Here is a 15097-nt window from a genome sequence, read left to right as displayed (position 1 = left end):
TTTTTTCCTTTTTACGGCCAAACCTGCACCATAATAAGTTTGGGTCTATATGTACACCTGGGCCACTATCACCATAACCAAGAAGTGACTGTCACTGTCCCCCAGTTTTTGGGTCCTTCATTGTCATCCCTCCCACCGGCCCCTCCCCCAGCAACCACAGACGTGTCTTATACCGACGTCCTGGAATTGAGGAGCCCCGTCGCAACCCACGTGCCAACAGGAACATCTCTTTCTCTGAATGAGAAGCTGGGCTGCAGGCACGAGGGTTCGATCATGTATTTGCTGCAGAGTTAAATAGGATACCCACCTTATCCGTGAACTTCTAATTCTCCAAGGTTTTCCCACTCTTGTCCTTTCTACCTCTGAAGCATCCCCACACTTTTTTTTTTGTCTTTTGTCTTTTAGGGCCACGCCCATAGCATATGGAGGTTCCCAGGCTAGGGGTCACATCAGAGCTGCAGCCACCGACCTACTTCACAGCCACAGCAATGAGGGATCCAAGCTGCATCTGTGACCCACACCACAGCTCACCGCAACGCTGGATCCTTAACCCACCGAGCAAGGCCAGGGATCGAACCCACAACCTCATGGTTCCTAGTCAGATTCATTTCCACTGCGCCACAACAGGAACTCCTTTTTTTTTTTTTTTTTCCTTTCCAGCCAGGGCTCTGAGATTTCCACTCTTTTCCTTCAAATATCTCTCTACCCTTTACCTTGTGGTATCAGAAATACCTGCCCTGACCTTCTGCACTTCCCGAGTGTTCCTCAAGGGTTGTTTAGACCAAGTCTCAGGTGCTTTTGAAAATGTTTCATGTTAAGGATCTGGTGTTGCCATGAGCTGTGGTCGCAGATGCGGCTCGGATCCCATGTTGCTGTGGCTGTGGTAGAGGTCGGTGGCTACAGCTCCGATTGGACCCCTAGCCTGGAAACCTCCATATGCCACAGGTGCAGCCCTAAAAAGACAAAAAAAAAAAAAAAGAATTTTCATGAAGTATCCTCATGACCGATGGGACAAGGCTTTCATTTTTCTAAGGAAACGGCCATATGGAGTAATCCTGAATGCCTTTGTGTATTCCCTGCAGGTGACTACATCTGCAGACTGACAATAGATGTTTTTGCATATTGGTCCACAAAAAAAGTAGTTGTTACACCCATCCGGATTTTGGCACAAGAAAACATGAAGGTGATGTGCGACAACAATCCCGTGTTTCTGAACTGCTGCAGTGAGATTACTGCGAATTGGAGTAAAATTGAATGGAAACAAGAGGGGAGTATAAGCATTCCAGGTGAACTGCTCTTCTGCGAATAGTCTTTTGCCTCTTGGCCAAGTCAAAATGGGAGATGTGGTGGGTAAACGAGTGAATGTCATGTGACTGTTTTGTTTTGTTTTGTTTCCAGACTTCAGACTGTGAAAAAGTAGTAGGTTTGGAGCCTGTTGCAGCTCAGCGGGCTTAAAGACCTAGCATAGCGTCCATGAGGATGAGGGTTTGATCCCTGGCCTCCCTCAGTGGGTTAAGGACCCCATGTTGTCGCAAGCAGATCTGTAGGTTGCAGATGCAGCTCAGATCCCCAGTTGCTGTGGCTGGGATCTTCTGTATCGGCAGGTACAGCTGTAAAAAGAAAAAAATGAAATACAATAAATTAAAAAAATAAAAAAGTAGTAGGTTTGATGCTGGTTCCAGCTTAGCCAGTCTAGAACAAAATTCCCAAAATACATATATTCGGGTACCATGCTCAGGTTATAGATAAGATCCTTGCAGAGGAGACCCCAGAGGGAGCAACAGGATGACATAGGTCCATGGTGTCTTCCCTACAGAAAAGCTTGTCCCATCTCCCTTTCCCTCTTCAGCAAAGAGCCAACGATGAGGTTATTAGCTTTGTTTTGTCTGTCTGTCTGTCTTTCTCTTTTTCTTTCTTCTTTCTTTCTTCCTTCCTTTCTTTCTTTCTTTCTTTCTTTCTTTCTTTCTTTCTTTCTTTCTTTCTTTCTTTCTTTCTTTTCTTTCTTTCCTTTCTTTCTTTCCTTCTTTCTTTCTTTCTTTCCTTTCTTCCTCCCTCTCTTTTTCTTTCTTTTGCTTTTTATGGCCACACCTGCAGCATAGGGAAGTTCCCAGGCTACGGGTCAAATCGGAGCTACAGCTGCTGGCCTACACGGGAGCAGTGAGGGATCCAAGCTGCGTCTGTGACCTACACTGCAGCTCACGGCAATGCTGGATCCTTAACCTACTGAGCGAGACCAGGGATCAAATGTGCATCCTCATGGATACTAGTTGGGTTAGTTACTGCTGAGCCACAATGGGAACTCCCTGGAGTTTTGGTCTGACTTGGCGTGGGGCGTGGGGGGTCTGTGTCTCATTTCTGTGTCTCTCCTATTGGTGTCTGTCCTTCCCACTTCTCTGCCTTTGTAGAGAAAGGCATGCTTCCTCCTATATTATCTGACTCTGCACCTGTGGTCTCATATCTTTCTTTGTCAACCTGTCTCTCAACCATTTAATATCAATTTCTGATCCTGTCAGTTTCTGTTGCAGATCTGAGATCTCACTTGAAGTTTATACTAATGAATGATAATAATAATAATAAATTAAGGAGTTCCATTTGTGGCTCAGAGGAAATGAATCTGGCTAGTATCCCTGAGGATGCAGGTTCGATCCCTGGCCTCCATCAGTGGGTTAAGTATCCAGCATAGCCGTGAGCTGTGGGTCGCATATGCAGCTCAGATCTGGCATTGCTGTGGCTGTGGCATAGGCCGGTGGCTACAGCTCTGATTTGACCCCTAATCTGGGAACCTCCATATGCTGTGGGTGCAGCCATGGTGCAGCCCAAAAAAGACAAAATAATAATAATATAAATTAAAATAGCAATGGTGACCTTTTGGTATAATAGTTTATGATCAACCAATTTTGAAAAAAATATGTTATCACTTTTAATCACATTTAAACTTGACCGCAGATTTGAAGCTGGCATTTTTTTTTTTGTCTCCAATTTTCAAATAAGGAAATTGACTTTCAAATTAAATGATTTACCCAAAGTTGTCACTATAGGATAAGAAAAGACCTGGGACTCACCTTATCTCACAGGCTTTTTTTCTTGGCCAAACTCCATCACACAAGCCTGGTGAGCCAGCATTGGAGTGAGCTGATTTGGCAGAGTTTATACCAAACAGAAGAATATTTTCTGCCTAGAAAGCTCACGTAACCATCCCTTCCCTTAAAAAATGACAGCATTATGTGCTCGTCTTTAAAGTTAAAAATCATTACAGCCAAATGTAGCTTTACCTATGAAATACATCAGTGTGATGGAGCTTTAAATTTTACAAAGCTGTTACTATCAGACACTATTAAATCATTAAAAAAAAATACAATATGGATCCATTTAGATGCCACGTTTTCTGAGTACGTCTAGTTTGCAAAGCACTTTAAAGTACTCCGGAGGATGGGAAGAGCATCTGGTCACTGTGGAACCTGTTGACATATGGCCCATTTAGTCGCGTCCCTGATTTTTAAGGAAGAGGAGGTGTAGGCGTCCTGGAGGAACTGCCAGATGGGAGAAGGACCTTGCAGAGTTCCCATGGTACCGACTCGGGAGCTTTCAAGTCTGAGAGGTGAAATGCCTCGCCCTCTGGCAAAGGAGCCAAGAAGTCCGAGGTATAGATGCTCAGGGACCCCTTGGTGGCCACTCCTTCAGACATTCCTAATGCCCCCGTCGGGCTGAACCCAGGGCAGAACAGAGGACTTCCTGCCACAGGGCTCGCCACCTGGGGACCCCCACAGTTGGTTCACTGATGAATTTAGACTCTCAGCTGGCCACCTGCCCTCCTCCCTCTCTGCAGCAGTCTTTTTCCCAATTCCACCAATTTTTTGTTTGTTTGTTTTTTTGAAACAGAGGTCCTGAATTGAGATTTACAGTAATATTATTTCTGGTTTTTGTTTGTTTGTTTGGCTTTTTAGGGCTGTACCCGTAGCATATGGAGATTCCCAGGCTAGGGGTCCAATCAGAGCTGCAGCTGCCGGCCTATGCCACAGCCACAGCAATGCCAGATCTGAGCCGCATCTTCAGCCTGCACCACAGCTCATGGCAACACCAGAGCCTTAACCCACTGAGCAAGACCAGGGATCGAACCTGCGTCCTCATGGATGCTAGTCAGATTCGTTAACTGCTGAACCATGACGGGAACTCTAGTGATGACATTTCTAGAATATAAAAACAGAAGTTATTTTGTTATTTTTTAAGTTCTCTACCCAGTGTTTTTTTCATAGATAGTGTTTCTCCTTTAGATTGGATTTAATCAACTTTGTTCTATTTTGACAAGTATGCCTTTAATATATTTAAGTTACAAATAGAGTCTCAATCTTTTTTTTTTTTTTTTTTTCCTGCTGTGCCCATGGTCTGTAAAAGTTCTAGGCCAGGGATCAAACCTTCGACACGGCAGTGACCCACACCATAGCGGTGACAATACCAAATCCTTAACCACCAGGGAACTCTCCACCAATTCTTTTAGCACCCATTTTTCCAGGTCAGCAGAAAGCAATCCAGTGAAATAATTCACCCCAAAGCATCTGGAGCTTCTCAGAAATGGTTGCCTTGTATTTTCAAAGCAAGGACTAAGCAAGGAAGTAATCAGCAATTAATAACAGAATTTCTAACTTTAAGAAGTGATCTTTCTTGAATAAGGATGTCTTTCTAAGGCGTGGGCTGATGATATAAATGGTAATGGTAGCAGAGTAACAGTGTTAATACTATGCTAGGAGTAGTCATAACAGAGATACTAATAATTATTAGTGCAGCTCCTAGTTTGCCTGTAACTAGTACTAGCTTTGCCTGTCCAGGAACGTATTGACCACTTGGGGGGATTTAAAAGCAACAGCATTTGTACTCCAACAAACCCGATTTTAAACAGTGATTTCTCGGAGTTCCCATTGTGGCGCAGTGGTTAACGAATCCAACTAGGAACCATGAGGTTGCAGGTTCGATCCCTGGCCTTGATCGGTGGGTTAAGGATCTGGCGTTGCCGTGAGCTCTGGTGTAGGTGACAGACGCGGCTTGGATCCTGCATTGCTGTGGCTCTGGCGTAGGCAGGTGGCTACAGCTCCGATTCAGCCCCTAGCCTGGGAACCTCCATGTGCTGCGGGTGCGGCCCTAGAAAAGACAAAAAAATTAATTAATTAATTAATTAAACCGTGATTTCTCTACTTGTAGGAAAGCACACAAAATTGGCCTTAGGAAAGGAAAAGGAAAAAGAAAGAACTTGACCTCAGTCTTCTGCTCTGAAAAAATTGGCCTTACAACCTGTGCTTTCTAGTACAATCTAGTCCTGAAGAGCTGTCCTCCCAGCTTTGCCCTCCTCCTACTGCAGACCAAGCTGCGTCACCTCCTTGACCTGTAGACTTTCCATCTTTTAAATAGTAACAATGGTACCCATTTTGTAAGAGTTTTGAGAGGAGAGAAAAAGAGAGAGATGAGAAATGTCAACATTTAAAACAGAGTTGAGTGCCTTGAATCTGCCACAAGAACTGCTTTCTGATAATGATGGTAGTTTTCAAAGCCATGTATTCTCAGTGTCCTAGGAAACCTTTTTTGTCTTTTTCTTTTTTATGGCCGCACCTGTGGCATATGGACATGCCCAGGCTAGGGGTCGACTCAGAGCTGCAGCTGCCAGCTTACACCATAGGCACAGTAACACGGGATCCAAGCTGCATCTGTGACCTCCACCACAGCTCACAGCAATGCTGGACCCTTAACCCACTGAGAGAGGCCGGGGATCAAACCTGAATCCTCATGGGTACTAGTCAGGTTCGTTACAACTGAGCCACAACAGGAACTCCTGGGAAATCTTCACTGGATATTATTTAACTTTGGGCAGCAAACTTGTACCTGCCTACTGCCTCTACCCCAGCCAGCGGAGCCCAAATGTACTGGCCGCATTCGGTCCCTTCCATTGCTCTGCAGTCAAGGGAGAGGAAAGAGAAAGGATGGTGTGAGGTCCTGCAGGAATTGGAGGAAGTGAGTTTTCCAAAAATAATTGGAAGGGTGAGGTTTGGAGCTGAATGGATACGTGTGCCTATGAGCTAGGAGGGAATTTAATCAGAGTGAGGGAAGATGGAAAACACTTTGGTGTTCTGAGCCACCATTTCCGGGACTGGGGAAAAAACCTGCTGCCTTATCCATCCAAGTAGTTTACATATCACTATTGGTGATTATTCAGCCAAGGCTGAAAAAGATGCAGTTATGTTAATCAGAGGTTTGTTTTTCTTTCTTTAATTTTCGGGAGATGTTTGAGGAGTGCCTTAAGAGGACATGTCAGAAGGCAAGGTTGGAGGAGAGGGAGTGAAGGAACCGAAGGGGAAAAAATGAACTGAGAGGGTATGACAGAGCCACAGGCAAGATGTGAGGGTGGCTTGGAGGGCCCAGCATATTGGGAATGGACAGGAAGAGAGGGAGGAGCAGCTGCTATTTTGAAGGGTAAACTCAAGCATGAGCTTGGACTAAAACGTATATTAAGAAGAGGGAACAAGTGATAAAAACAAGTCTCAAATGAGATGACACTCAGAGGTCCAGGCCTTGTTTGTTCCTCCCTTCAACATTAACAATAATCTAAATAATCTGACCTCTTTTTTCCTTCCAGTGGAAATCATGTCCAAACACATGGCTTCTCTTTTTTTTTCTTTCTTTCTTTTTTTTTATTCTTCACACTCTAATAACCATCACTGAAGGTCTTTGTGAAGGGTCAGAAGTGGGTTTTCCAAAAATAATTGGAAGGCTGAGCCTTAGAGCTGATTGGGGCACTTGAGCCCATGAGCTAGCAGGTCATTTAATCAAAGTGGGTGAAGATGCAAATCTGTTTGGTGTTCTGAGAAACCGTTTCAGGGTCTGGGGAGAAAAACCAGCCAGGTACTATCCTAAGTGTTTACATTATTAGTTCCTTTTATCTGACTACAATCCTGGGTGGTAGCTATTATTATTTATGCCTATTTTACATCTAGAAAAACAGGTCCAGAATGGTTTAGTGACTTTCTCAGTAACTCCCTGCAGGTAAGTAGTAGAGCTGGGAACTTGCAGCCAGGCCACCTGGATCCTAAAGTGGCGGAGCTAACCACTACCCCATCCTACCTCTCCATTCAAAGAGCAGAAATTGAATGTAAATAATAACTTTTCCACTGATTTGGCTTCTTTGCTACCAAGTCAGAGAGTCAGCCAATGATGACAGTAAAGGAATCTCTTATGTCACTACAGGAATCTCTGAAACAGATACAGAATCTGGTTGTAGCAGATACACCCTCATGGCTGATGGAACTCAGTGTCCAAGTGGGTCGTCTGGAACGACAGTGGCCTACACGTGTGAGTTCTTCAGCGCCCACGGAGCCAGAGGCAGTAAGGACATAAAAGTGACATTCATCTCTGTGGGTAAGGACCCTTTCACTAGAATTCTTCACCTTGCACCTCTAACCAAGGGCTGCCAATCAACTGGGAATATCCATGAGCAGTAAAGCAGGGACTTCCCTGGTAATGAGGGTGTGGTTGCGGTAAATCACAAAATGGGATTTCCATCTCTGCCATTTAAAGTCAGATGAAGTCTTTAAAAATCAGGAAGTGTCAGAGTAGTAACCTTGGTGGCAAGGAAGAAACAACCTGTATTATACTGGCAAGGCAGAAAGTGGACAGGAAGTGGGATTTCACACCTAGATTAGTCACTGTATGAGGACAATGCCACCTAATTTTCCGCTTTCTCCTCCCATAATCCTCTTCTCCCTCTGTTGAGTTTCAATAGCCTGCCTACTCCCCAACACCCTTCACCCTCTCTATCATCTCTTCTTTCCCATTTCACCTTTTCCAGAGAGAATTCTGCAGAAAACTTTGAGTCTAGGGTTTTGTGGTTGTTTTGTAGTTGTAAAGTTTTTTTTAATAGTTCAATTAATTCTAGGCCTTTTAAAAGTATCATTTCTTCTCCTCATAAAGCATTACAACTTTACCCCTATCTACAACAATGAGGCAGAAAAACTTGTTTTTTCACCCACCATACAAGAACAAATTATTTAGAAAAATCATCAGTTCCCCCTTCTGAACAATTTGGAGAAAGGGCCGAGATACACATACTTGTTACTCTTGTTCTCATTTTCTACTATCATGACTTAACATTTCTACAAAAATCAAGATTGAGTTTATCAGAAACATTATTGCCATAGAAAAGTTCAGGGTCTTTGAGGTTATTTGCAGTTTTCTAGAGTGAGAGCAGTTTTATACTGCAAGTTTTAACCCAGTGAGTTGTATTGATTCTGTGGGCTCTTGGCTGTCTTAGGGACATGCTTAGCCTTTGCTGAAAACCATTGGTCTAGTAGTTTGGATCTTATTTTCAAGATCCCTACAATGAGGGCATGTGAGGGGGAGACATGAATCCCTGCTGTGTGACTTTGGGGCTGCAGCTGAACATTTGAATGCCAACTATAGAAAGACCTGATTTCTCTTGTTTATGACTAAAAATAAGATTTTACATTGATTGCAAAAGAGGCCTGCATCATGGGCTCAAGGCATGACATTGTTCACATAGAGAAGACAGAAGTAAATGGCCTTTTGAAATGTCATCTATGCTCAAAGAGGAATAGAAAGATAGAACCAGAGGCAAAACCAGTAGAATCTTCATAGAAGCTTTTATATTTGTAAGAGTCATGTTAAGGGTTTCAGTGACTAATTACTCATGAACCTAATGAGGAAGTTCTCAAAAATAGGAGTAAATAGAGAGATTTGTGGTTAGAATGCCTCTACTTCCTAGCCCAAGTATAATTATTTGGGAAGTAAACTCCACAACCCTTCTTCTTAACATGTAATTCCAGAGTCCACTCTTCTGTTTAGTAAGCACCGACTATGTACCAGCCTTGGTGCTAATGGTGGGGATTCAAAGACACATGTGAGTGGGTCTTGCACTTTTTTTTTTTTAACATATTTTATGCCCAAACCCATGTCAGGTGGAAGTTCCTCGGCCAGGGATTGAATCTGAGCCACAGCTGCAACCTATACTGCAGCTGCGGCAATGCCAGATCCTTTAACCCACTGTGCCAGGCCAGGCAGGGGATCACACCCATGCCTCTGCAGTGAACATATCCACTGCAGTTGGATTCTTAACCCACTATACTACAGCGGGAACTCCAAGAGGGTCTTGCTCTTAAAGGGCTCACATTTTTATGGAGAAAAGATATGGAAAGAAAGGAATTAAAATACAGTGTTATATATTACCTTTTTAAAGGTTTTTTTTTTCCCTTTGTGAACACATGGTGAATTTTTAAAAATTTATTTTATTGAAAAATAATTGATTTACAATGTTGTGTTAATTTCTGCTGTATAGCAAAGTGATTCAGTTATGCATATATATACATTCTTTTTATATTCTTGTCCGTCGTGGTTTATCACAGGGATGTGAATATAGTTCCCTGTGCTATACAGTAGGACCTTGTTGTTTATCCATCTCATATAAAATAGTTTGCATCTGCTAATCCCAAAGTCCCAATCCATCTCTCCCCCATCCCCTTTCTCCCTGGCAACCACAAGTCTGTTTTCTCTGTCTATAAGTCTGTGTCTGTTTCATAAATATAAGTGATATCTTATGGTATTTGTTTTTCTGTTTCTGACTTACTTCACCTAATATGATAATATCTAAGTCTATCCATGTTGCTGCAGATTGGATTATTTTGTTCTTTTTTATGGCTGAGTAGTATTCCATCACACACACACACCACACACACACACACACCACATCTTCTTTATCCATTCATTGGTAGATGGATATTTAGGTTGCTTCCACATCTTGGCTATTGTGAATAGTGCTGCTATGAACATAGGGGTGCATGTGTTTTTTTGAATTTTAGTTTTGTTTGGATATATGTTCAGGAGTGAGATTGCTGGATGATATGGCAACTCTATTTTTAGTTTTTTGAGGAACCTCTATACTTTTTCCATAGCGATTGTACCAATTTACGTTCCCACCAACAATGGGAATTTTCTCCACACCCTCTCCAGTATTCGTTATTTGTAGACGTTTCAAAAGGTGTTTTTAAAGAGTAGAGGATGGAGTGGTTATAAGAGCCATTGAATCCCCCTTGAGGTAGTGTCATGGAGGAGGTTGGAGGGATGCTCGGGTTAAGTTAACACCCTAAGTTTGCAACCTTTTGCCCTGCTGATCATTAGGAGATAATTCCAGCCACAAAGGGGAGGTGAACCAGCTCCCAAGGCATGTGATGGAAATGAGTACAGTTCAGAGCACCACCAGGAACAGCCTAGAAACAAGTAAAGCCCTGGAGCAGCAAGGTACCAGTCCTGTGTTGACCCAAGTAGAGTCAGGACAGCCCAGGCTTTCTGTCTCTATCTGAAATTTCACTCAAGTGCTGATGTCACCAGAAAGACTAAACACTGTACTTGTTGTCGATTTTCTTTTGTCTGTTTTGTTTGCATTCTTTTAGCCAAACTAACAATAACCCCGGACCCAATTTCTGTTTCTGAGGGACAAAACTTTTCTATAAAATGCATCAGTGATGTGAGTAACTATGATGAGATGTACTGGAACACTTCTGCTGGAATTAGAATATACAAGAGGTTTTATACCACGAGGAGGTATCCTAACAGAGCAGAGTCGGTGCTGACCGTCCAGACCTCGACCAGGGAGTGGAACGGTGAGTGAAAGCCAGACACCCTGGACCCCAGAAAACGCACCATAACCATTACCCTCCACAGAGGGTCTGCCCTGGACCACGCCCATAGCAGCCACCCCACACCACACGTGTGATCACACTTAGTGCAAGAGCCCCTTGGGGGACGAGGTCATCGTTCCTATTTTACAGATGCGAAAAGGGAGGTTCAGAGAGGATAATAAATATGCTTGGGCTTCCATGACTTAAATTGTAGACCCAAGATTAGATCGAGTCCCTCTTAGCCTAGAGCCTATGATCTTGCTATTAAGAGGATTGTTTTTGTTTCTTTATCGTAGTTAATTTACAACATTGTGTTAGTTTCAAGCGTACTACACAGTGACTCAGAGATCTGTATGTGTATATATGCACACACGTATATATTCTTTTTCAGATTCTTTCCCATTATAGGTTACTTTTTTTGGTTTAATTTTTTTTTAGGCTTTCATTTTTTTTCTGTTATAGTTGATTTACATTGTTCTGTCAATTTCTGCTGTACAGCAGTGACCCAGCCACATATATGTGTATATATATCACACACACACACATATATATACACATTCTTTTTCTCACATTACCCTCCATCATGTTCCATCCCAAGTGACTAGATATAGTTCTCTGTGCTATACAGCAGGACCTCATTGCTTATCCACTCCAAATACAATAGTTTACATCTCATTACAGGTTATTATAAGGTTCCCTGCACTATACAGTAAGTCCTTGCTGTTTATCTCTTTTATATATAGCAGTGTGTATCTATTAATCCCAAACCCCTAAGAGGGTTGTTTTTTAAAGTATTTTCACCAGATTCTTGGAAGTGTTTCACCCAACCAAGGTATAAAAATTCTACATAGAGGTTTTACATGCCTGGTTCCAAAGGGGGAAGGATATTTTTGTTTAAAACCTAGACATTGTTCAGTTTGGGAGGAAATTCAATTTTTTTTTTTTTTTTGGTCTTTTTGCCTATTCTAGGGCTGCTCCCGTGGCAAATGGAGGTTCCCAGGCTAGGGGTCGAATCGGAGCTGTAGCTGCCGGCCTACACCACAGCCACAGCAACTCAGGATCTGAGCTGCATCTTTGACCTACACCACAACTCACGGCAACGCCGGATCTTTAACCCACTGAGCAAGGCCAGGGATCGAACCTGCAACCTCGTGGTTCCTAGTCAGATTTGTTAACCACTGAGCCACTATGGGAACTCTTGGAAATGCAAATTTTTAATAGCAGAGAGAATTCAATAGAATTGCTTCCATAATAGCTGACATTTCTTAAGCTGTTGCTGTGTGTAGACATGGTGGTAAGAATTTAAGGATATTCATGAATTTAAAACCATAAACCTAGAAAAGTGTGCCATTATTATCTCCATTTTCCAGATGAGGAAGCTGAGGCCCACAGAGGTTAAGTGAATTACCTGAGGTTATACATCTGGTAAATGGCAGAGCCAGGGTGAAACGGAGCCTGTCTGGCTCCAGAGACCAACTCTTAACTACTCTTTGCTGAAGCTTTTCGTTAATTAGAAGCTTAATCAGTCCAGATCCTGTGAGGTCCAGGTCATCTTGATTTTTTCACAGAAGGCCTAGGCCACATTGGATAAATAACTCTTTATCCTTTGGCTGGACTGGGATACAATCAGGAAATGGGAGTATTTTCCTCCCAGGTTGAGCTCACACCTGCTCTGCCCAATTTCTCTCTCTTCCTATCAGGCAATAATCTAGGAGGAGCCAAGTTAGGTCAATAGGTCACACTGAACTATTAAGCAGTCCCAGACTCAGATGCTAAAAATCATCTATTCTCATGGAAATCAACTATGTTTTTATTTTGAATTCAATGCAAATTTCTCATCCTTCCCAATGGGAATCGGAAGGCATTTCCTCCCTGTCCTTGTCTGTGTTTTCCCTCTGGCTAGAGGCTGCTCTGACTCCTCTAGGGGCTCAGAGATGGAATGTAAGGAACCTAGGAGGGTCATAATTAACTGTAGATGCTGTAAGGTCTTCCCACCCTCCTCATGGCAGCTGGTCCAAAGGGGGCTCGTTCTCTGATGGGCTCTGGCATGAAGTCCAATGGGAAAGTTTCCTTCCATGGAGCTCAACCCCAGCACTATCCCTGGTCCTCTGCTTCACTGAGCACTGGGCATGCAGGCTGTTCCTGCTGCAGGTTTCTCTGTTCCCTCCTGCAGGGTCAGCGGGCTCTCATCTTTAGACCTTTCTAGATAAGAGTCAGAGGTCTGATCCCACAGTCCACAGGTCAAGCTCTTCCAGGAACTCACAACCCACCTCTCCCTTCTCCCTCCTCCCGCCCCCACTCCCTAATGGGGCCATGATTGTCCAGAACCAGAGGCACCCACTCCCTTAGAGATGAAAGGAGGGACCATCTCCATCTCCATCTCACTGATAAGTTTTTTCAAAGAATTCCACAGCTCATTCCAAAATGCCAATTTCCCCCACCCTTGGAGAAGGTATTGGGAACCTGATTTGAAATTCAGTTCCATCCCCAACAGGCTATATGACTTTGGATAAGCCACTTCATTTTATTGGAAAGTAAGAATTTATTTCAGTGGTGATGGATTCATTCTTCAAATGCATAGAGAGCCCAGGAAGGGGGTTGATGGAGAATTTTATCATCCAGGATTCGGGAAGGGGTGTTGTGTGCGCCCTCTCTCTCTCTCTCTCTCTCTCTCTTTTTTTTCCTTGCAAGGAAAACCAAGCATTTTTTTTAAAAAGAGTCTTTTTAGGGCCACACCTGTGGCATATGGAAGTTCCCAGGCTATGAGTCAAATCAGAGCTACAGCTGGTGGCCTATGCCACAGCCACAGCTACATGGGATCCAAGCTGTGCCTGTGACCTACACTACAGCTCACGGCAATACCGGATCCTTAGCTCCTTAACCCACTGAGTGATGCCAGGGATCGAACCAGCATCCTCATGGATACTAGTCGGGCTCCTTACTACTGAGCCACAATGGGAACTCAAGCCTTGTCTTTACATTCCCAGCTAGTGCCTTTTTGGAGCAATGACTTTGTTCCATTTCATTGTGGCTTCCTCCTGCTCAGGAACCTATCACTGCATATTCCGATATAAGAATTCATACAGTGTCATGGCCAAAGATGTCACCGTCCACCCGCTGCCCCTAGAGCCTGACATCATGGTTGACCCTTTGGAAGCTGCAATTCCGTGCACCAGCTCCCATCACATCAAGTGCTGCATCGAGGAGAACGAAGACTACAAGGTCATTTTCCAGACGGGGTCCCTGTCCTTTCCTGCCGGTAAGATGCCAGCTGCTGAGTGGCTAGGACATATGATTTCATATATATGCAGTCTAGGAATTTGCTCTTAAAGGGTCTAGTGATGTAAGAATTGCATCAAAGACAGAATGCAACAGAGCAAAGCCCACGAGGCTTTAGTGTCGTCTCTTTTGCCATGTGCCCAGTGGCTCATTGGCTTGTGACAAAAATCTCAAGAGTCTCTGAGGGTGGAGCCTATTGTTTTCAGTGAGAGCTGCTGAAACCTATGACGATACCGTCACGGCCTTCCACACGCTCACCGAAGTTGATTAGATATTCTGTTGGTCCCTCCTTCCGCACTACAAGTCAATATGCTATAAAAGCAGCACAAAAATCCTTTTACAAAAATATGCTATAAAAATAGCACAGTTGAGCAGGCAAGAAAGTAAGAGAAATAACCACAGAGCAAAAACATAGGAGAAAAGAAAAATAGAGATAATGCCTTCGCTAACGCTGGGGTTCCTGTGAGGACATCTGCCAGTATTAGATACCCGGAATCTGGATTTTTTTTTTTTTTTGACTTTTTAGGGCCGCACCCATAGCATATGGAGGTTCCCAGGCCAAGGGTCTAATTGGAGCTGTAGTCACTGGTCTACACCACAGCCATGGGTATACCAGATCTGAGCCACGTCTGCCACCTACACCACAGCTCATGGCAATGCTGGATCCTTAACCCACGGAGCGAGGCCAGGGATCGAGCCTGCATCCTCATGGATGCTAGTCAGATTTGTTTCCAGTGAGCCATGATGGGAACTTTCAGAATCCGGAATTTTAGGGCTCTGATGTGTGTTGAAAGAAAAGGCACCCCACCCCCCACCAGCACGTCAGGACCCTCAAAGGATGGCACGCTCAGTAAAAGAGTCATGTAGAAAAACAAAATTCACCTGCCAGAGCTAAGAGCTTGGCCTCATTGCTGGGTGGGCATACATTTCCTCTGAGAATTAGGACTGTCCTACCCTCACTCAGGTTTGGGACTTGAATTTATACTACTTATATGATCCAGGAACTCTAAGCGGAGGAGTTATTAAAAGTGGACCTTTGGGGAGTTTCCATGTGGCTCAGTGGGAACGAATCCGACTAGGAACCATGAGGATGCGGGTTCAATCCCTGGCCTCGCTCGGTGGGTTAAGGATCTGGCATTGCGTTGAGC

The 15097-nt window shown here is 43.8% G+C and overlaps 1 protein-coding gene across 4 annotated transcripts in view; it reads left to right on the top strand.

Moving 5' to 3' along the window:
- The window catches only part of ADGRF5 (adhesion G protein-coupled receptor F5), a 128386-nt gene that overhangs the window by 96222 nt on the left and 17067 nt on the right, over positions 1–15097 (top strand). For 3 of the 4 annotated variants that reach the window (XM_047795162.1, XM_047795163.1, XM_047795161.1), the window contains exons 10-14: positions 1083–1286; positions 7228–7398; positions 10171–10290; positions 10443–10652; positions 13717–13929. In XM_047795162.1, the coding sequence (XP_047651118.1) occupies positions 1083–1286; positions 7228–7398; positions 10171–10290; positions 10443–10652; positions 13717–13929 (918 nt within the window). The remainder of the gene's footprint in view (positions 1–1082; positions 1287–7227; positions 7399–10170; positions 10291–10442; positions 10653–13716; positions 13930–15097) is intronic. The other variant, XM_047795164.1, reaches the window with a different exon arrangement.

The sequence above is a fragment of the Phacochoerus africanus genome, chromosome 9 (genome assembly GCF_016906955.1).
Source record: "Phacochoerus africanus isolate WHEZ1 chromosome 9, ROS_Pafr_v1, whole genome shotgun sequence".
NCBI classification, from domain to species: Eukaryota; Metazoa; Chordata; class Mammalia; order Artiodactyla; family Suidae; genus Phacochoerus; species Phacochoerus africanus.
The sequence above is the reverse complement of the archived record's forward strand: the minus strand, read 5'-3'. Positions and strand labels throughout refer to the sequence as shown.